Genomic DNA, 22115 nt, shown 5'->3' with positions numbered 1-22115 from the left:
CAAAACATTAGTCTCAGAATGTAGGACAAAGCCTTTCTACCCAAGAGGAGCCCATGGTCAAGCTGAAGCCGGCTGTGAAGGCTTTCAAGACTAATTTTCTTCACTCTATTAATAATCATCCCTTCTGGTGTCCACGATCCATCCCATCGTGTCAGGTGATGTTTGGCTTCAGGAATAGCAGAGAATGTTTAAGTCCAGATTTTATTCCTCCATTATATAAGGCTTTATTTCTGAATTGCTGTTTTGTTTTGTTTTTCAAGACATTCTTTCTTGGTTTATTCACTTCAATTTCCAAATCATGCTGGTGCTTTCATGAAGTAGTAAATTTCTGGGGTGGCTGGTGGGAAGATCTCAGGCTGTTAAAATTACATCATGGGTTTGTCCCTATATGTGTGTATCTTTTAAAGTGTGGAGTAAGGGCGCCTGGGTGGCTCAGTTGGTTAAGCAACTGCTTTTGGCTCAGGTCATGATCCTGGAGTCCTGGGATCGAGTCCCGCTGCCTGCTCAGTGGGGAGTCTGCTTCTCCCTCTGAACCTTCCCCCCTCTCATGTTCTATCTCATTCTCTCTCTCAAATAAATAAATAAAATCTTTAAAAAAAATAAAATGTGGAGTAAAAACCATTTGCCAGAAAAATAGTTCAGACAAGAAGTCTAATAAATAAAATACAGTGCTTAAAATCATTCACTATTTCAAATATTTTTGCTTTCATTTTTCTCACCCTTGATCCTAGCCATTACCAATCATTCTCAAATTTTAACATGCATAAAAATAACTCAGGGAGGGACGCCTGGGTGGCTCAGTCGTTAAGCGACTGCCTTCGGCTCAGGTCATGATCCCAGGGTCCTGGGATCGAGCCGCGCATCAGGCTCCCTGCTCAACAGAGAGCCTGCTTCTCCCTCTCCCACTCCCCCTGCTTGTGTTCCTGTTCTCTCGCTGTGTCTCTCCCTGTCAGATAAATAAAATCTTAAAAAAAAAAAAAAAACAACTCAGGGAGCTAGTTTAAAATGCAAATTCCAGAATGCCATTTCCCAAGTTTCAGATTCATTGAGCCTGGGAAAGAGCCCAAGAATCTGCATTTTTCACCCAATGCAAATGGTCTACAAACCACAATGTGAAAATACTATTTTAGACTTTCAAATTTAAAAGTCATTAAAATGTAAACCAAAGATTCACAGCCATACTCAGTGCTATAACTCATAAATGGCAAAACTGGCCATCTAAACAATTAATTCATAGACCCCCAAATGCCTTACCTCTAGGAAAATGGGGATATGAGGTAGCTGCCACAGGATGTAGGGGTGGAGAGGAGTGGAGAGAGAGAGAGAGAGAAACAACTTTAACTTATAGATGTATATAAATGTCATTCACTTCCATGTTTGTATTTTATTATTTATTAAAAATATCATGGTGTATATAATGCAAAGTAACATTTTTTTCTGCCTGTCCGTACCCTCATTTTCCCATCTCAAAAAAATATACATTTATCTAAAGGATGATTTAATTCAAAAAAAATTTAAGAATTTATTTATTTATTTGGAGAGAGAGAGACAAAGATAGCAACAGAGAGCCCCTGGGAGGAAAGGGAGAAGCAGGCTCCCCGCTGAGCAGGGAGCCTGACTGCAGGGCTTGATCCCAAGGTCCTGGGATCATGCATGACCTGAGCCGAAGGCATCCCCTTAACCGACTGAGCCACCCAGGCATCCCTCTAAAGCATGATTTTAAATGGCTGACCAGCATTCCGTCATGTATATGCTCTACAATGTAATTAAGCATTCCTTTGCTATTGAATATTTAGTTCCACTGTGTAGAGGACACTGGAATGTGCTACCATCATCCCCTTCAACACAGAGGATTTTTTTTTTTTTTTTTTTTTTTTTAAGGTAAGTGCTAAGCCTGAGATCAAAATTCTCCTGCTCTAGGGACCTAGCCAGCCAGGAGACCCATTACACAGGTATTTTAAATATTTGTGTAAAAGTCTTTTCAGTTTTTTCCTTTATTATTTCTGCCTCTTGCATTGTACTCCGAAAGGTCTTCTACAGTGGAAACATTCTGATGCTGAAATGCCCTGTGTAATCAGTCTCAGGACTTTTGATTAAACCTTCTCGTTTTCTACTCACCACACAGATGTGAGATCACCAAAGCGAACTGGCTCTCACTACTTTCCCAGTAAAGTGGAAGAAATGATGACCTCACTCTCAGCAAGCAAATCCCATTCACCTAAATCTTTACAACTTCCTATCTTTTGTGACTTTGCAATTCACCACTCTTTTCAATGACCCTATTTACCACTCCAGATCTATAAGCGGTCCTGTGCCTACTGTGGGTCATTCAATAACGTGCCATCTAGTGGTGCAAATAGAGAAGTGTAGGTTTTTTCCTCCCCCAGAAGAATAACTCCATTTCAGAATATAGCTCTAAGGACAATTGAATAATAAACTCATATTTGTGTAAAATTATGAACAGCTTATAAATCACTTTTAAAATAGTGGAATGAATCAAAAAACTGGAGTCAGAATATCTTTATTCTAATCCCAGTTCTGCCATTATGGATTTCTCATGTCTGTTTAAAAAAAAAAAAATCCTCAACTCTTTTGAAGCTGAGTTTCCCTTTCTTTAAGGTGAGAGGGATTTTTTTATGTTCGCAACTTCTCTGTCATTTCCCTATATATTTTAGAATTCTATTCCATGTGGCATTTGAAGCACTCTTACGTTAAGAGGTTTCTTTTCTGGAAAAAAAATCATTTCAAATGTTTTTTAAAAGCCATTTTGTAATAATTTTTTAGGGAATTTGGTGAACCAAATAATCTTTAAAAAAAAAACCTATCTTGCTGAAATAGAATAGTGTATTGGAGTTCTATGGAAGCATGTTTTTCTTTACTGGGAAATAGATATTTTTAATACTTGGAAATACCTGAAAATTTAATGATTAGTCTCAAAAAAACATGAGTTCCTCCCTATTTCTGCAGTTGGTGTGACATTATGTTAAATGACATCCAAGGTCCCGTCCTATTCTGATTTTAAGGTTTATTAGTATAAAATCTTTTTCTGATTATAAATCTTTCTTCTGTGACATTTTTCTAGCCTTATAATAATGTAAAATAATGACCTTTCTACCTATAATAATTTATTTTTCTTAGTTCATACTTCCTCATAGAAATAGTGTTCTTGGCATAATAATGCCATTTATTATACCTAGTGGTGAATTTTCCATCATTAGTTCATGTAATTACCATAGGAGCTTACCGTTATAGCCAGACAGGTCCTGGGATCTCTGCCATCAAGATAGAAAAAATTTTAAAAACGGGAAACACTTATAGGAGAGAAGAAAACATTGTAAGGTTGTTACATTTTAAAATACACGTGAATTCAGGGTGCCTGGGTAGCTCAGTTGGTTAAGCGACTGCCTTCGGCTCAGGTCATGATCCTGGAGTCCCGGGATCAAGTTCCACATCGGGCTCCCTGCTCAGCAGGGAGTCTGCTTCTCCCTCTGACCCTCCCCCCTCTCATGTGCTCTCTCTCTCTCTCTCTCATTCTCGCTCTCTCAAATAAATAAGTAAAATCTTTAAAAAAAACAAAATAAAATACACGTGAATTCAAAAAAACACATAATTTCTTCAAGTTACAGATATTGTTTATATAACAGTACAATATGAGCTTTATAACATTTAAAAATAATTAATGTTATAAATCAGGGTTTCCCAAATGTTCCAAAGAATACTACTTCTGGTTGTTAAAGGCATGACTTACCCAAAGAAAGGGAGCTATTGTCCAACCAATTGTTTGAAAAATGCTGTTTTAAAGTTAACCAGTTTTAATTACCAAAGGACTTCTCAGATTTTTTATGTTAATATGAACTTTGTCCAAGGTGGGATATACTTATCTATTGCATTTCTCAAACCTATTTGTCCACAGACATTTTCTTCCCCTCCTTCCCCCAGAACATCTCTCAGGGATGCTGAAAACAAGATAAATTGCTGTGAATATAAAGGGTAAATGAAACCAGTTTGTGAAATAACAGATGAAAAAGTAAAAAAAAATAATTTGTAGTCTAGAAAGAAGAAAAGAAGGGCTTGCATTTATGAAGACAAATGGTGGCTTAGGGCAAGGAGTAAGAGACAGGTCTTGGCAGGACTCCTTGAACTTAGTGAGAGGTCTAAAAGAAATCTTTTAACATAAACAACTGGAAGTCACTTGTTTAAACTCTGATGTGACATTCTTCAAATGAAAAGATTTATAGTAAGTTAAAGCAAATGAAAAGAGGCTTACTATAATGTTATGGTGACCTCTTGTGGTTCAAAACCAAAATGACCCTCTCCTTGAAAATTTAAGTCTGGCACCACAGTGGCAAAGAGTTTGGAGCTTAAATGACATTTTCCAATGTCCATCCAAACTGTTATTAGTGGTTATCTCTTCAGAGTGGTATTAGAGGCAACTTCATCTCATGTATTTCTGTTATGGTTGAAGTTTTGCAAAAAGTATGCATTGCTTTGGTGAGCGGAAAACAAAAAGAACAAAATATAAAATGTAAGAGGAAATGATCATCTTTCTCAGATAATTATTCAGAATATGGAATTTGGATTAAAGTACTAATTAATGTCCTTAAGCTTTGGAAACAAATAGCCATTCCAAGATTCTGAACTTTTTAACTTTGCATAGTCATACCTATGTAAATATTGTATCTGGATATTTTGAGTGATGGTTGATTTTTGTTCTTTTCTAATCAGATTAAAAATTTTTGCCATAGAGCAGATTTTGCAATAAATGAAATAGGGTCACTGAGGAACAATGAGATATTATGAAGGAAGGTATGTACTGTATTCGGTCCAGGTTTAGTTAATACATGAAAGCAAAAATACTCTTTTGTTAAAGTACAAAAAGTGAATCATTAGGGCAGACAGCACATTGCAAATCACCGACCGAACAGGTTTCATAGCCAGCCAACACCTGAAATACTTGTAGTTTTCTCTTCAGGAAGAAGAAAATATTAAAATACCCTTAAAACTTTGAGTAATCCAAAATCAACAAAATGTATATAATTCCACTTCTAACCTCAAACATAAAGTAGCCCAGAAAAGTCAATGATTCTGATGACAGTTTGCAAATTCTCCTGTTCATAAGAGTTAAGTGAAGCCAGAAGCGGACCGCGGCTGGGTAACACGAAAGCTGTTGGCAATCAACGTCAAGGGAGTCATCTTGATTTGCCTGCAACGTTCCGGTGCCGAGTTCAGAATTCAGTTAACATGCTTTCCGTTTTTTCTCACCGTAATCCACGTTAATCAAGTTGAGGTTCTTGAAGAACATACACAGGAGTTCAGTTCATGTGGCTTTAAAGCTCATTTTTTTCAGGATAATGTTTTTCCTGGGCTGACCTGGGAGGTTTGCTTTGTTTTGACAAGTTCCAATTAGAACAGCTAAAGTGCAGGGGAGCGTTAAGGAAAGGTAATAGCAAACCCATCTACAAAAGCACTGCTTCTACTAAGCACATCTGCTCTGAGAATTCCACCACCCCTGGTTACTGACCTTAGCTTCCAGTGAACAGCGCAGGGCCATGGCCACGTGCTGCATCGCCCACGACGCTGCAGAGACTTTGCCTCTTTCTGAACGCGGTGTTAAACCAGAGCTTTGGGAGAAATAGCTGATTCCAGGTCTGGGCAGAAACTGTACAAAAATGAGCATGGAACGTCCTGTCATTACAGAAAGCAAGGAAGCTGTCAAAAACTACCAGAGTTATAGCAAAAGAACATGCTGGCTAGGTTTAAATCCATAAATTAAGAACACTATTTTTTTTTTAAGATTTTATTTATTTATTTGACAGAGACAGAGACAGCGAGAGCAGGAACACAAGCAGGGGGAGTGGGAGAGGGAGAAGCAGGCCTCCTGCCCAGCAGGGAGCCCAATGCGGGGCTTGATTCCAGGACCCAAGGATCGTGACCTGAGCCGAAGGCAGACGCTCAACAACTGAGCCACCCAGGTGCCCTAAAAACACTATTTTTTATAAAAATAAAACTCTTATTGGTCACTTTTGGAGGATGCTAGGGAACAAACTCATTATTTGGAAAAGTGGTAAGTAGTAGTTAATTAAGCATTTATCCTGCCTTTCTATATAAGAACTACAAGTTAGGGGCACCTGGGTGACTCAGTCTGCTAAGCATCCAACTCCGGAGATTACTTAAAAATAAGAAAAAAATCTTTAGAAAGAAAAAAAAAGCAGGGAGAGACAGATGTTACATGTATCCTCATGGAAATACTCAATACCGCTGTGAAGTGTTCTTCCAAAACAATGCTACATGAGGGTAATCTAGCTTCCAGATCTAACTACCAATTTATAGGAATTACAGGAGACAGAGCAACAAGTTAAATGACACCTCAGGGGCAATCAGCAAATTCCAAACTGTGGAAACCTCTATAGAACATGTAACCCAGTTTCTTAAAAAATAGCACTAGCAGAAGGGAAACTATACCTAGAAGAAAGTTAAGAGACATATAAACCAATTGTGACGTCTCCTCATTCAAACAAACCAAATGTGTAAAAAAAAAAATGCTGAGACAATTTGAACATTGGATATTTAATATCAATAAATAACTTTAGTATTATGATAGAATTATAATTTTATTATAAAATGGTCCTTATCTTTTAGAGATACTGAAATTTGGGCATAAACTAACATGATATATTGGGTTTACTTGAAAATAATTCAGGGTGAGGAGTAAGTGGGCAAGGTTATATCAGGTTGTATCAGGCAGTGGCAAACTATGGCCCAGAGGCCAAATCCGGCCCACCACCTGTTTTTGAAAATGAAGCTTATTAGAACATGTCACGCTCATTTATTTATGTGTGATCTATGGCTGCTTTCCTGCAACAATGGCAGAGTAGGGTAGTTGCAATAGAAACAATATGGCCCACGATGCCTAAAATGTTTGCTATCTTGCCTTATGCAGAAAAGCTTCTGATACCTGGTATAGCTAAATCAAAATTGGCTCTGAGTGGATTATTAGTGAAGCTGGGTGATGCTTACATGGCGGTTATAGATTATATTATGGGACATGTAATGCTTTAAAATTTAAACCAACAACCAGTACATACAGCTTTAGGAAAAGGCTTTGACTTGGCCTTTGACTGTATCATTGAGGATGGCATACTCCTTCCACCCCAAGGTGAATCCTACCCAACACTCTGCCTCTAAAGACACTCCCAGAGACTGTTCAAAAGTGGTGTGGCTGTCCACCTTGAGAACTACCTCAGAGCTTAGCAAGGCCTTGGCCTGCCTTAGTCCACTACATCAAAATGTCCAGGGACACCTGGGTGGCTCAGTCAGTTAAGTGTCTGCCTTGGGCTCAGGTCATGATCCCAGGGTCCTAGGATCGGGTCTGCATCGGGCTCCTTGCTCAGCGCAGAGCCTGCTTCTCCCTGTTCCTGCTCTGCCTGCCACTCCCCTTGCTTGTGTTCACATTCTCTCTGACAAATAAATAAATAAAATCTTTAAAAACAAAACAAAAACAAAAACGTCCAGAAGGCTGTTCATGGGAAGCAGCCTGGATCTTCTTTGCTTATTCACTGTCCTTTGAAGAGCCTACCGTGTCTAGAAACAAACAAAAAAAACTCTTTGTTTTTAGGATAACAGACACTGTATCTCTCCAAGGAGTATCTCTATTTCTTGGAAAAATAAGTTGATCCTCTGATGCTATGAAGCTAATGACACTTGAAAGCTCTTAAAATTGAGACAAAGTCACAATAAATCCTATATGTCTTATAAGCATACACACACATATGTATCATGCGGCAAAATCCCCCAAATAACCTCATTCCTCAAATACACATACCAAATACAGGGTTTCCTAGAGAAACACAGAGCTAAGGACTGTAAGAGCAAGTTAGGTCATTTTAGAAGTCTACTTCTGGTTCCCCCAGCAAACAGCTGCCCTCAAGGTGTGCTACTAAGCAGTTGAGAGACAGAAAGATGAGTGAAACACTGTTCCTGGCCTGAAGGTCTAGTGTTAAAGGATTAGGATTGCGGTGGTTGGTAGTAACAGGAGGAAGAGGGAAGTCATCGCAGTAGTTTCTTTTATTACATACTTAGTACACATGCCTACATGTGTTAACCTTTCTAAGGATTTTCTCTGACTTAGTCTTTACTATCAACTATGAGGTAAGTATTTTTATTTTTATTTTTTATTAACATATATTGTATTATCTGTTTCAGGGGTACAGGTCTGTGATTCATCAGTCTTACACAATTCACAGCGTTCACCATAGCACATACCTTCCCCAATGTCCATCACCCAGCCACCCCATCCCTCTCACCCCCCACCACTCCAGCAACCCTCAGTTGGTTTCCTGAGATTAAGAGTCTCTTATGGTTTGTCTCCCTGTCTGGGTTTGTCTTGTTTCATTTTTCCCTCCCTTCCCCTATAATCCTCTGTCTTGTTTCTCAAATTCCTCGTATCAGTGAGATCATATGATAATTGTCTTTCTCTGAATGATTTATTTCGCTTAGCATAATACCTTCTAGTTCTATCCACGTCATTGCAAATGGCAAGATTTCGGTTTTTTTGATGGCTGCATAATATTCTATAGTCTATATATACTACATCTTCTTTATCCATTCATCTGTTGATGGGCATCTGGACCCTTTCCATAGTTTGGCTATTGTGGACATTGCTGCTATAAACATTGGGGTACATGTACCCCTTCGGATCCCTACATTTGTATCTTTGGGGTAAATACCCAGTAGTGCAATTGCAGGCTCGTAGGGTAGCTCTATTTTCAACTTTTTGAGGAAACTCCATACTTCTTTCCAGAGTGGCTGCACCAGCTTGCATTCCCACCAGCAGTGTAGAAGGGTTCCCCTTTCTCCGCATCAAGGTAAGTATTATTATCCTCATTTTACACATGGAAACCCTGGTGCTTAGAGGGGAAGTAACTTAAACCCATACTCTGCCATAGTGCAAGCTCTCTCCTAAACGTCACTGGTAGTTTAAACACTGAAATGAACATTTTTCTTTTGTTTGCACCATGGGGACACATTTATAAAGAAGCTCCAGATGCGTGTCACTGCACTGGGTTTCCTCTCCTCTCTCAGGAGTTGCATCTCATCTCTGATAAGTACCTTTAGCAGGAATGAGACATTTTTGTTTGTGCCAAGTTTAAAGGATTATGTGAAGAGAAATATTTGGCCTGCTTCATTCATGAATTTTGTAATCACAGAAGAAGTTGGTATCTGTCATTTTTTTAATTATTTTGTAGTCTTTTAAGAAAAAATTTTTAAGTAACCTCTACACCCAACATGGGGCTCAAACTCATGACCCTGAGATTAAGAGTCGCATGCTCTACAGACTGAGCCAGCCAGGAGCCCCTGATCTATCATTTTAAAGCAACGTTGGAACTTGGCTCTGCATATAAATGTAAAGGATGGCAAGTTAAAACGTCTTTTTGCACACACACATACACAAAATTTTTTTTTTAGCATGTTGACATGCAAGGCTAGCTCTGGGCAAAACGATGAGGATTGTGTGTTGTACTATAAGTGTTTAACCACTGGCTCTCCCCCCAAAATATGTTTGTATATGTTTATTATAAATTTTACTATTATAAAAGATATGACCACACAATTTACAAATAACAATAAAATAATACTCCACATTGAAAATTCCATATGGTCCATCAATTTTCACAGAATGCTTTCATTGATCTTTGTTCAACTCCAGTATCTGTAGCCAAACTTTGTTTCAACCAACAAATAAATGTAGTTCCAAGATGAATGATGGCTGATTTTTTTTAAGATTTTATTTATTTATTTGATAGAGACATAGAGAGAACAAGTAGGCAGAGAGACAGGCAGAGGGAGAGGGAGAAGCAGGGAGCCCAAAGTGGGGCTCGATCCCTAGACCCTGGCATCATGACCTGAGCCGAAGGCAGAGGCTTAACCAACTGAGCCACCCAGGCGCCCCTGAATGATGGTTGATATTTTTATTTACACTAAAGAGTAGAATGAAATTGAAACAATAAAGACATATATCAGAACTTCACTTGTTCCTTATTATGTGAATGTTCTTTGCTAAATCAGATAAGGGTTTTTGAATACTAAGAGACTATTTCTCCAAAATTTGCAATTCACAATGTAATGGCTAGAGAGATACCACATACTTTTAAGTTTAATTTGCATTATTAACATGTTCTCAAGTCTGGACAAACAACCAACAATAAATCAAGCCCTGATTTTTATCATTTGCCTATTTCCCCGTTCTAAACACTTCCACCATGGTCAACTTCAAGCTTACAATAATGATATCATTAAACCCTTACTTGAAGAGAAATGCATGGTAACAAGCCATTATACAGAATATCTATCATATATATATATACAGTAGACATAACCTCAAATGCATAAATAGTAATATGCCAAAATGATTAGGGAATGATGAATTTGTTTTATAATTTATTTAATTGTAAGTTTGTATTAAATTGAAATGTATAAAATTACTGATAGGCAACCATTTTTTGATCTACAAAATTTTTAAGTTCATATGATTCAACCTAAAACATAGTCAGGGAATTTGGTGGATAATGATGGTGGTAATCAAAAAAACCTCTGCTGTTTATTAAATGCTTTCAAAATGCCGGACACTGTGCTAAACCAAGTCTTGCTCTCTGCGATTTTCAACAACTAACGCAGAATTTCTTGTGATTTAATCTTATCTAGCTTCTCCTGGTTTGAAAATACTGAGACAGAGACTGGAGAATTTCTGACACTTTAAATTCAATTAAGAATTTGACATCATATATATGAAAGCAAAATATTGTGTGTGTGTGTGTGTGTGTGTGTGTGTGTGTTCGTGTTCAGGATATTTGACACAATTTTTGAGCTAAGTATAGGAGAGAACAAGCACTCCTTTTTGGAGGATTAAACTCAGTAAGTCCTGGCTTAATTAAGTACATACTGTATTACGTGCAGTTTGAGCTGTCTCTCAGACTCTGAGATCTGGTTTCTTATCTGTGATTTGGGTAATAATACTATCTGCCCAGATATATGTCCCAGTGATTGTGAGATTTAAATGGGAAAAAGAAAATAAAGAGTGCCTTATAAACGGTCCAATTTTGTAAAGGTAGTGGCTTATTATAGAATTACAGCTCTGTATGTTTGCCTCCAGGATTGCTTTCTGGGCTCTGCTCCCAGATTTGGGGCTGGGGGCAGGGAGCAGGGGGTGTGGAGGGGTGGGGGGCAAACAGCTATTAGCCTTTGCAATGTTAAGACATTACTGAACATTTGTTTTACAAACAACTGCATTGCTGAATTAGCTTCTCAGGATTCTTCGAACTGCCTGTTCCCAACTGATCTATTTACAAAACATAATTAAAAAAAAAAGCCCTCCCTTTTCTCATATTCGCAGTCCTCAAGAAATTTAGGACAAATGCAATTCAGAACAGAAAGCTCAGAAGCTCAGATGGAGGGAGGAATGTTCACAAAATCAAGTGTTTCAGGACTTGCAATGGCAAAGCTGGGAGGGGGCCAGTTGCCCTGGGAGGGACAGAGCAGAGACCTGACCCTCCCTCTCTCCTACTCTCCCTCTCCCGGTGACGGTTTGCGTCCGGGTTAACTTGGCTTCTCTCGCTGATTCACTGTTGCTGTGAAAACAGGGCTGAGCGTGCTGTTGAAAGCCACAGAAACCAGAGGAAACTAGTCATGAAAACCCTGACTGTCAGCTGATAGGTTTCTTCCTGATAACTGCTAGTACTTTTTTCCAGACTAGAGCAAATCTTCAGGAGCCCATTAGGATCCAGAGCTGCTTCCGCCCAAATTGGCTGTGATCTCTTTCCCCATGCTTGAGGGCGCCGAGTTCTACTTTAACGTGGACCATGGCTACCTGGAAGGCCTGGTGCGAGGGTGCAAGGCCAGCCTCCTGACCCAGCAGGACTACATCAACCTGGTCCAGTGCGAGACCCTGGAAGGTACGTGCTGCTCTTCTCACCATTAAAAAAAGGGAAAAGGGAAATGATGCTGCTTATTGGAAACATGGAGAAGGGACCGTGTCCCCGTGGCTTGAGAGTCCAGAACAGGTTCTTATTCCCAGAGTCCAGACTTCAGGGGTCCATGAACTTGGATGAGGAAGAAATATTACATCTTCCTTTTCAATTTTCTTTAAGTAAAATTTAGCATTTCCTTTTATTATGAATGTAGGCAACAAATCACAATGGTTAGTACTTTGTTACCAGTAAAAATTCGATATTTTCATGTCCCCATACAATTCTTGCAGATACTTTGAAATATCGTTTATATTTTCATGATTTCATAATTATACTAGGTATTGCACTTACTCTTTAATCTTGGTACTTAATGTCTTAATAAAGAAATGTATTAGTAAAGTGTACAGCGTTACACTTTTTATTTTTAAATTTTTTTTGGAGAGAGCACGTGTGCAAGAGAAAGGGGGAGAGGGAGAGAGAAGCTTAAGCAGACTCTGGGTGGAGCTTTATCTAACCACCTGATCCGAAATAGAGTAGGACTCTCAAACCACTGAGCCACCCAGGCACCCCACAGTGTTACACATCTTAAAACATCTTGATAACTACATTTGAACATGTTTTGTTTACTTTGTAATCCTATGTATTTTCATTCTACATATTTATAAATAATAATTGCAGAAGGACTTCATCAAACTGCCCAGGAAGGAATCCCCCCCCGCCCCCTCACCCCCCCCACCCCCGCCAAATGCTAAGAAACTTGGTCTAGAGAATTTTATTCTATACCCAGTTTCTCAGTATATATTGATATAAGATTTGTTTGGGGTTTATCTTTAATTGAAGCTTAAGAAAAAAAGTCAAGAGATGGTTGGGTGGTGAGGCCAGCCCTGGATTCAAAAGTACTGACTTTGACCTATGCCAGGTCTAGGTAGGTGGCCTAAGGCTCACCGCCTCTGAGTCTCAGAGTCCTCACTTGTAAAATGCAATGGTACAATGTCTGCTTTGCCTGCTTTGTTTGGAGAACGAAGTAGTACCTGAGAGATACATTAGAAACCATGGAGCACTATGTAAATGGAAAATATCTTTTTTTAAAGCACTTTATTGAGGTATGTTGACATACATAAAACTATATTTAATGTATACAACCTGATGAGATTAGAGGTAAGTATGCCTCCATGAAATTATCAGCATAATCGATGCCATAAATCTATCCATTACCTCCAAAAGTTTCTTCCTGCCCTCTATTACTATTTGCATGTGTGTGTGAGAGAGTGTGTGTGAACTACTTTTCTCTCTGCTGTACAGTAGATCTCTAGGACTTATCTTGTGTTTCTAAAACTTTGTACCCATTGACTTACACCTCCCCATTTCTCCCTTTACTCCGGAAATCATCTTTAAGCTACAATATTTTCAAAACTTTACTGAAGATTTCACATCTACAATACAGGATTTTTATTATAAAAACAGCTACACTAGTTCATTCTGGAATGTATTTATAAAATCAACATATATCAATAATAAGGTGCTTTAAAACCACAAGATTATTCTAGAAAAAACAAGGAAGCAATAAGGATCAAAACTGCTAGGAAAACGTGTTGAAAGCAAAAACAAAAAATCTGAAGGTGACTTTGCTGAGGCTCAGTGTCCTGGGTCCCTTGTTTGTGGTTCTGACCAGTTAAAGCCAGAGTTAAGGAGGAGCTGTTTAATTTGAGATAGACGCTCTCCTTTCCTTAGTAATAGAGACAGTTAGAAAAATCTTTCAGATAAGAAATAATTCTGTGATCTATAAATAATCACAATATAATCCCAAATCCTAAATCACGTCACCATATTAAGTGAGGAGTTTGGTGACTGGAGAATGTTAATCATGTACAGAAAATCTGCATAAATATTGTGATAACTTTGTAGAGTGGTAGATGGTAACTACACTTACCGTGGTGAGCATTTCATAAGGTATATAGTGGTTGAATCACTGTGTCGTATACCTGAAAGTAATGTATGTCAACTATTCCTGAAGAAAAAGAGAAAATGTGCTTAAATTAAAAGTAGAGAGTGAAGGAACGCGGGGAAGAATGAGTGTTTTTAAGAAGCCACTTGAATGAATTTGTATTTAGTTTTTAGTCAAGATTTTATTTTTTTAATATTTTTTAAGTTTATTTCTTTAAGTAATACATACACCCAGCGTGCGAACTCACAACCCTGAAGTCAAGAGTCTGTGCTCCTCCAACTGAGCCAGCTAGGCACCCCCCAGCCAAGCTATTAAATGAGCTAAGGAATGCAAATTTTAACACAAACAATACATAAAATGCCTAAAATGTGATACGAAATCAGGTTTAGCCAGCTCACTAAAGAATTCAGAGAGAAACCACCCTCACCTTCAATTTGGGAGAGAAAAAAAGGGTTTCAGGCCCTTTTGAAGACCTGAAGAAAGAATCTTCTTAGAAAAATACACACAGATGCATTTATACAGAATTTTCCATGTGATAATCGGGTCATGGGCCACCCAAAGCCATCCCTGCACCTTCTTAAGAAACCCTGGCACCTATACCATTGCTTTATTGTCCTTGTACCTCAGCCTTTATCTTTCTTTCCTCCTAATAATACATTTTTTTCAACCATTCATTTCACAACTCTGATGTGTGCCAATCTTTGGAGACTCTCAGGAATATCAAGTGTGAGTCATTAACTGCAGGTTATAATGGCCACTGAGAAAAGAAATCTAAACAAGGATTTCATGTCTGCAGGTAACAGTTAAGAATACTGAGGCTTAGCCTGGCTGTGTCTGATCTGATGCTCTAGTCAGGGAGTATAGGCATATCCCCATCTCTTTTTCCTCTAAAATGTTCGTGCCGGGCGCCGGGGTGGCTCAGTCGTTAAGCGTCTGCCTTCGGCTCCCCCTGCTTGTGTTCTTGCTCTCGCTATCTCTCTCTATCAAATAAATAAATAAAATCTTAAAAAAAAAAAAAAAGTAAAATATCCGTGCCTCCTGAGCATGAACTAAAGATAAATGATTATTGTCCATGTTGATGCCAGCTCCATTTTTTTTAAGATTTTATTTATTTATTTGCCAGAGAGAGAGAGAGAGCGCGCGCGCCAGCGTGAGCACAGGCGGGGGGAGGGGCAGGCAGAGGCAGAGGGAGAGCGAGAAGCAGACTCCCCGCCGAGCAGGGAGCCCAATGCTGGGCTGGATCCCAGGACTCCGGGATCACGACGTGAGCCCAAGACAGACATTTAACCGACTGAGCCACCCAGGCACCCCAGCTCCATTTTGATATAGAAAATAATAAGGTCTGCCCTATCTGATTATTCCATAGGACGTTGGGAAATAACTTCTGAAGAGCAATACAACTGTTGCACCTGCAGATGCACTGCGAGAAACCCAGCCACCTTCTGAGGTGGATTAAGAGTTGAGAAGAGGGGCACCAGGCTGGCTAAATCAGTACAGCATGTGACTCTTGATCTTGGGATTGTAAATTCAAGGCCCATGTTGGATGTAGAGATCACTTAAAATAAAATCTTAAAAAAAAAAACAGAGTTGAAGAGACGAAATCAAGGTCATTTATTGGGATAGATGTTAAGGGATTTCTGTTTACATTTGCACAAAATGTGCACTGTCCCAATAATGGATGAAGAGTGGGTAAAACTGTCACTGCTATTCTGTGTTGACACACTTTCTGTAAAAGAAAAGCTAACTCGGCAAAGATTGAAGTTGCCTTTAGTCTTTTCAAGTTCTCTAGATTTCATAAGTGTTCTTATACCAACAAATTATTATTTTAGAATTACTTATAACACATAAGGTTTCAGATAAATTTAGAAGAGAAAATGAAGATTGTGTAGAAAAACTTTGAAACGTCCTAGAATGCATACTTGTGCTTAATTTAACTGTGTATATAATTGTGCCAGTGTGCTCAGAAATACTCATCTGTCCCAAGGTCTGCTCCTGACTCACAGTGACCTGAATCAGTTGCTAGACACTCCGTGACTCAGTCCTTCCCAGAGACAAAAGAGCAAGGGAAGCTGGTTCACATGGCCCCTCCCCCTGGTAGTGCCGGAAGGCTGTACCACATGGAAACTTTAAAGCCTTCAAAAGTGACTGACTTTGCAGCAAAATAATAATGCTAAAGGGACACAATGTTCTTTTAAAGAATTAACACTTTTTTAAAATTAAAATTTTGGTTTTTTAGAGCAGCTTTTAAGTTAACAGCAAAATTGAGGAGAAAGTACAGAGGTTTCCCATATACCCCTTGCCTCCACAAACACACAGCCTCACCATTGTGAGCTTTCCCCACCACAGCCTATGGTACACTTGTTACAGTCGATGAACCTACACCGATGCATCATAATACCCAAAGTCCATAGTTTACGTTATGGTTCACTCTTGGTGTTATACACTACGGGTTTGGACAAATACATAATGACATGTATCCATCATTTATGGTATCATACAAAGTATTTTCACTGCCCTAAAAATCCTCTGTTGCACCTGTTCGTTCCTCTCCCCTAACCCCACTTCTGGGAATCACCAGTCTTTTTTGCTGTCTCATTGTTTTGCCTTTTCCAGAACGTGATAAAGTTAGAATTGTACAGTATGCAGCCTTTTCAGATTTGCTTCTCTCACTTAATAACATGCATTTAAGTTTTCTCCATTTCTTTTGATGGCAACACGGCATTTCTTTTGATGGCAACACGGCTATTTTCATTAGAATCTTTTTAATTACCAATAAGACTGTTGTAAATATGCTTTCCTCTTCAAAAAAAGACAAGATGGTAAAACTAACACTTTAGAGCTCTAGAATTTAGTACTTGATCTTTTCTAAAATATATGGTGAGAAGTGTCCACTGGCTCTGTGGACGAACCCTTTCCTTTGTCCTCTCTGCCATATTTTTTTAAAAGGGAATGAGGGAATCTGATTCTATCTTACTAGCAATTATGTCCCTTTTAGGGGATATGACCTTCCCTCCTTTCCAGTAGGAATTAATTTAACAACAACATATTAAGCATTTCTGGTTGGAGTTGAGGAAGTAAAACTAAAGATATAGTCCCTGCGCTAAAAGGGCTCCCACTCTGGAGAATAAAAATACTGAAAAATAAGAACTCTTAATGGGGGCAATTGGCAGTACCTATCAAAATTCCAAATGCATATACACTTGGCCTGAGACTTCATATAGCATCGTTTAGAATAGCAAAAGATGGAAGCAAATCAAACGTCCATCTGCAGAGAACTGATTAAACAAATTATGTAACATTGACATAACAATATTCTGCAGCTATTTAAAAAAAAAGGCATGAGGACACCCCCTTAGAGGACTGACATGGAAAGATCACCGAGATCTATTAAGGGAGGAAAGCAACGGAAAGGTCTGTGTGTGGCATAGTGCTCTTTAGTAAAAAGACAGATATTTTCTATATGATGGTCTAGATACAAGGAAACTGAAAGGATCCAACAGAAACTAAAAATAGTAGTTCCCTGCATCTGGGAGTGAGTGGGCGGCGGTGGTGGTGGATGACAAGTGTAGGCGACCTTTCACTTTTTACCTAGATTTATTCCTACTATCAATTTTTAAATGAAAAAAATATATATAGGAGGAAGACTTAGTTCAAAGGGCTTTCTTCATGCTCCCTTAAATGCTATTTATACCTCTAATTATAGCATTTTTTCCACCTTGTATTAAAAATGCGTATCCAATGCGATCACTTTGCTATTTTCAAAAACGCTTCGATGGCTTTCATCAGGCGGGATCAACTTCACCCTTGGTTCAAAAGGCTGGAGCAGTCTTGCTGATCTCTACCTTGCGAGCATTTCCTCAAAACCCTTCTACCTTTTGGAAAGTTTTTCCTTTCAGTCACAAATTCCATTCTCTATCCTGTTTGCCTGGAGAACACTCATTCCTCTCTCAGGTCTCCACTCGAGTTACTTCCTCTGTAAATCCTTTCCTACTGCAGCCATGTTGGGTACAATGGACAAGCCTTAACTTCATACTCTATGAAGGTCCTTGTGATGGACCTAATTCTGTGACATTTGTATAGATGCATCACGCCTGGGAGCGGACCTTTGTCTCTCCCAACTATCTACCCCCCTGAATTAACAGTTAAGGGCTTAACTCATAAATGAGTAAATTAGTCTATCTTCTCCTATATTTTAAGCTTCTTAAGGGCAGAAAGTATCAATATGTGAGTCCACTGAGGTGTCAGGTCGGTGGGGGGATACTTTTACAATGTGTATGTATATCAGATGTACACTTTAAATATCTTACAGTTTTATTTGTCGGTTGTACTTCAATAAAGCTGAATTTTTTTATCCACTTCTAAAAAGGGGGCAGAGACGATACACTGTACTGTCCTAGTTCCCCTATAGCCTAAGGCTGAGTTTTGCACACTTTTAGAAAGAATCTGAAAATTCACATTAGAAAAGTGTGCATGTTTGGGTTCAAGTCCTAGCACTTCACTCTCTGGCTCTAGGATGTTAAGCCAGACTGCTTAACTTGTAACATGGTGCCTTCTTGCCTGATACTTGGATAATACCTCCTTGGCCTAATTCCCAGTTGTCAGGAGCATCAGAAATTTCTGAAAATGTTTTGTAAACTGTTAAAAAAGAATTCCTGGGAAATCATAAGCACCTCCCTGAACGACAGCGTGTATACAACAAGAACTAGTTTTCTCTCTTTTTGCTAGACTTTTGAATTCCTGAAATAATTCTTCCCATCTCATGGTTATGGTTAATGGTGTTTTGTATATGGTTCTATGTAGCTGATTGTGTTCTTCAGAGAGCACCTGTTTGTTTGAAAAAGAACCAAAATGAGGAGTTTCAATCCTGGTAACATGCATGGAATTATGTAATGAAGTGCTATATGGTCCTCTGTGTTTTATTGTTGTTGTTGTTTTTAAGATTTTATTTAGGGCGCCTAGGTGGCTCAGTCGTTAAGCGTCTGCCTTCGGCTCAGGTCATGATCCCAGGGTCCTGGGATCAAGTCCCACATCGGGCTCCCTGCTCAGCAGGAAGCCTGCTTCTCCCTCTCCCACTCCCGCTGCTTGTGTTCCTGCTCTCGCTGTCTCTGTCTCTGTCAAATAAATAAATAAAATCTTAAAAAAAAGATTTTATTTATTTATTTGAGAGAGAAACAGTGAGAGCAAGCACAAGCGGGGGGAGCGGCAGAGGGAGAGAAAGAAGCAGACTCCCTTCTGAGCAGGGAGCCCAATGCTGGACTTGATCCCAGGACCCAGGTGCCCCGAGGTCCTAGGTTTTAATCAGAAATTAAAGCTACTAATATTTGAAGATCATCTATGTGATAAAAATTGTTATTAGGTGATGTAGAGAATATGATAAACAGTAAGATACTATGCACTCCCTAAACAGCTCTCTAGTTGAGGATGTCATAAATAAGTAAAAACAATCAAAATTTTTAAAATACAAGAACAATTTAAACCTATAGATCACAAATATATTCAAAAAGTGAAGCAGATCTGCAGGCCTATAGGCTAGGAAAATGCCAATGAGATGCGAGCAAGCAGTGTTGCGATGGCTGGGCATTCTGGGCCAGGAGGGAAAATTAATGAACTACAGATTCCTCTATTTAAATAAAAGCTTTTGGTGAGGAGTAAACCAGTTTGGCTGCAATACTAGAATACCTGGAGATAACGCTGGAATTTAGGCTGGGAAAAATCTTGAAGGACCTTGGAGATCTGATTGTGGAGATTTAGGAAAATGAATGAGGACAAGAGGCATATCTGAATCTTCGGTCAAATACTCGCAAGCATAGAAAACATGAACATGTTATTTCTCTGGGCCTCAGTTTCTTCATCTATGAAATGGGAATATTCGTTAAGGTTAAGAGATGATGTCCATTAGAGCCATTCTGTCAGTGGTAAACCATTACAAATATTAAGAAAGTCCTTTTTAATCTGCCTACAACTGTCTGTGACTCCAAGATTCTTATAAGGTCATTTACAAACTCACAATAATTCTTTGGAAAGATTGAATTTGAGGCAGGGAGTGCATGAGGAGAAATGAGCTTGGGAGAATCAATTTAAGAGCTCACAGCAGTAATCTTGATGTCAGGTGGCCATTCTAAACCAGGGGCACGTGGAGTGGAAACCAGAGAGGACATAAAGAACAGTGCAAGGGATTTGGAGTAAGAAAGCACCAAAAATGACTTGGAGAAACTCCAATAAATGAGCAAAAATGGAGGGAAAGGTTCCGGTTTTATAGATACTGGTATAGTATTAAAATCTGAGTAATTATAAGATCTGATGGTCGATGCCAATATATTGGCCGAGAATATTCTGATGTACAGAATAAGTACCAAAGTCTTAAGACAACTGATTCAAATTACTGCCGGAGTCCAGCTCCAGGGGGAGGGAAGGGTCCTTGAAGGAAACGACAGCCTCGGTGAGGAGACATGGACACAGGATCAGGTTGCAAGCATCTCCCTCCCGATAGCTTCGGAGGGACTCTTTTTATTCATTAGCTTTTTATTCATTGGTGTTTTGTTTTTCCATTCTTCCATGTGATCTTAATTTTTTTACATTTTATCGCAATCATTTCGGATTTAGACCTATGAAGGTTATCTACTTTCTCCAAAGGCCGCTTACAGTGGGTGCACCCTATCTTATCAAAGTACTTATTCCATTTCTGTATGTCTCTTGTCCTTGCTCCGGAGACACCACGGAGGATCACTCCTTTCCCAGAGGCTGTCAGATGATGCCCGCACCCTTTTTCCCTTAATCTTATACCATTTGTTCATATCCTCATTATCAACTCCAGTATAAGGAATGGGAGGAGTAGGGGCAAGGAAGTTATCCTACACCAGGGGCTTGCCTCGAGGGGCATACCAGAGGTGGCCTTCTATTTTGTATACAACATAGGGAGGTCCCTGTACTGTGGAGATTTTTCTAATGTTTCAGAGGTGCCTGAGGAATCTCATCAGTAGGAATTTTTACTGGGCCTGGATCCAACAGCTCCCTTACAGATTGGAGGACATTGGGTATTTTTACTTCTTGGCCCATCGTGGGCCTTTTTGGAATCAGTTTCATTATGATTGCTTGCATAGACATAACTAAATTTATGAATCATTTTATCATGAAACCCCAGAATTGATTATAAAGATTGCCGCAAATAAAATGAAAGGAAGTAGCAGGAGCCAGCTGTGGAGTCTCCTGATTTTTCAGGATTGTCCCTCATACTTGGACTTCGTCAAACAGCATGAGTAGCTTGGCTCGCGCCAAATTAATCGCTGAAGTAAGTGGGCACAAGTGAGAAGAAAAAAGGTAATATTATGGAGTAGCTCCTATATGCTGCCTCTTCACCTACATCCTCTTGTTTAATCCCCACAACAACCTGAAGGCATGGATTCTATATCCATTTTGCCGGTGAAGAAACTGAGTTCAGAAAAGTCAGATAACTTAAGTTCCTCGCCGCAGAGAGTGGGGAAGAGGCAGGGGATGGCTCAAGGAAAGCACCCCTTGCGGGTACCTCTTGAAGATGCTTCCTTGGCATAAAGCCTACCTGGAGTGTAAAAGGTCTGGACATTCACTTCTATAGAGAGCCCCAAACAGGAAGCTGCACAGGAAAAAAAAAAAAATTACCATTTTCTAAAACTGATCTGAACAACAAATTAATAGAAGATAATCATGATGTCCCAGATCATCATCCTGCCTCAGTAGCCAAGTGATCTCAGAGAATTCACTGAACCCGGTGACGGCAGCCCACAGAAGACACGTTTTTACGTGACGCCCCTGTGTGCACACACGTGTATACACTACTCTGTGTTATATGCTCATATTTGTTATAAGAGCCTAATCTAATACTTTTATTCTTTGCTGTTTGGGACCTATTAAATGGATTTAGTTGGTAGTGATCCCAGTTTGGAAAACATTCCATTTCCTCATTTGAATAAAAAAGAAAAAGTCACTTCTGTAGATAAAAAAGCAGTGTAATTTTCCAAAGTGTGCTCTGCGGGTGGCTCCATTGTTTTCTAGTGTTTGGGGAGGTTCTGAACCATACTCTTTGCAAAAATCAAAGTAATGTGTTAAAGGCTTTCAATTCCTACAGCTAAGAAGCCTGTTTATTCCAATTTATTTGAGCACAAAGTCCTTTTTCTTACACACCTATCTAAATAAGCACTTGGGGAAATGCAGAGAAAAAATTATGTGAGTCC

At 39.1% G+C, this 22115-nt stretch overlaps 1 protein-coding gene across 1 annotated transcript in view; it reads left to right on the top strand.

Moving 5' to 3' along the window:
• The first annotated feature begins 11709 nt into the window (after nt 1-11709).
• The window catches only part of ATP6V0D2 (ATPase H+ transporting V0 subunit d2), a 42366-nt gene continuing 31960 nt past the window's right edge, over nt 11710-22115 (top strand). The window contains exon 1 of the mRNA XM_028113060.2: nt 11710-11948. Within this exon, the coding sequence (XP_027968861.1) occupies nt 11819-11948 (130 nt within the window). The 5' untranslated portion in view covers nt 11710-11818. The remainder of the gene's footprint in view (nt 11949-22115) is intronic.

The sequence above is a fragment of the Eumetopias jubatus genome, unplaced genomic scaffold (genome assembly GCF_037043125.1).
Source record: "Eumetopias jubatus isolate StellerSeaLion01/CBP00866 unplaced genomic scaffold, mEumJub1_p1.0 scaffold_4, whole genome shotgun sequence".
NCBI classification, from domain to species: Eukaryota; Metazoa; Chordata; class Mammalia; order Carnivora; family Otariidae; genus Eumetopias; species Eumetopias jubatus.
Note: the sequence above shows the minus strand (reverse complement) of the source record. Positions and strands in the feature narration are given on the sequence as shown.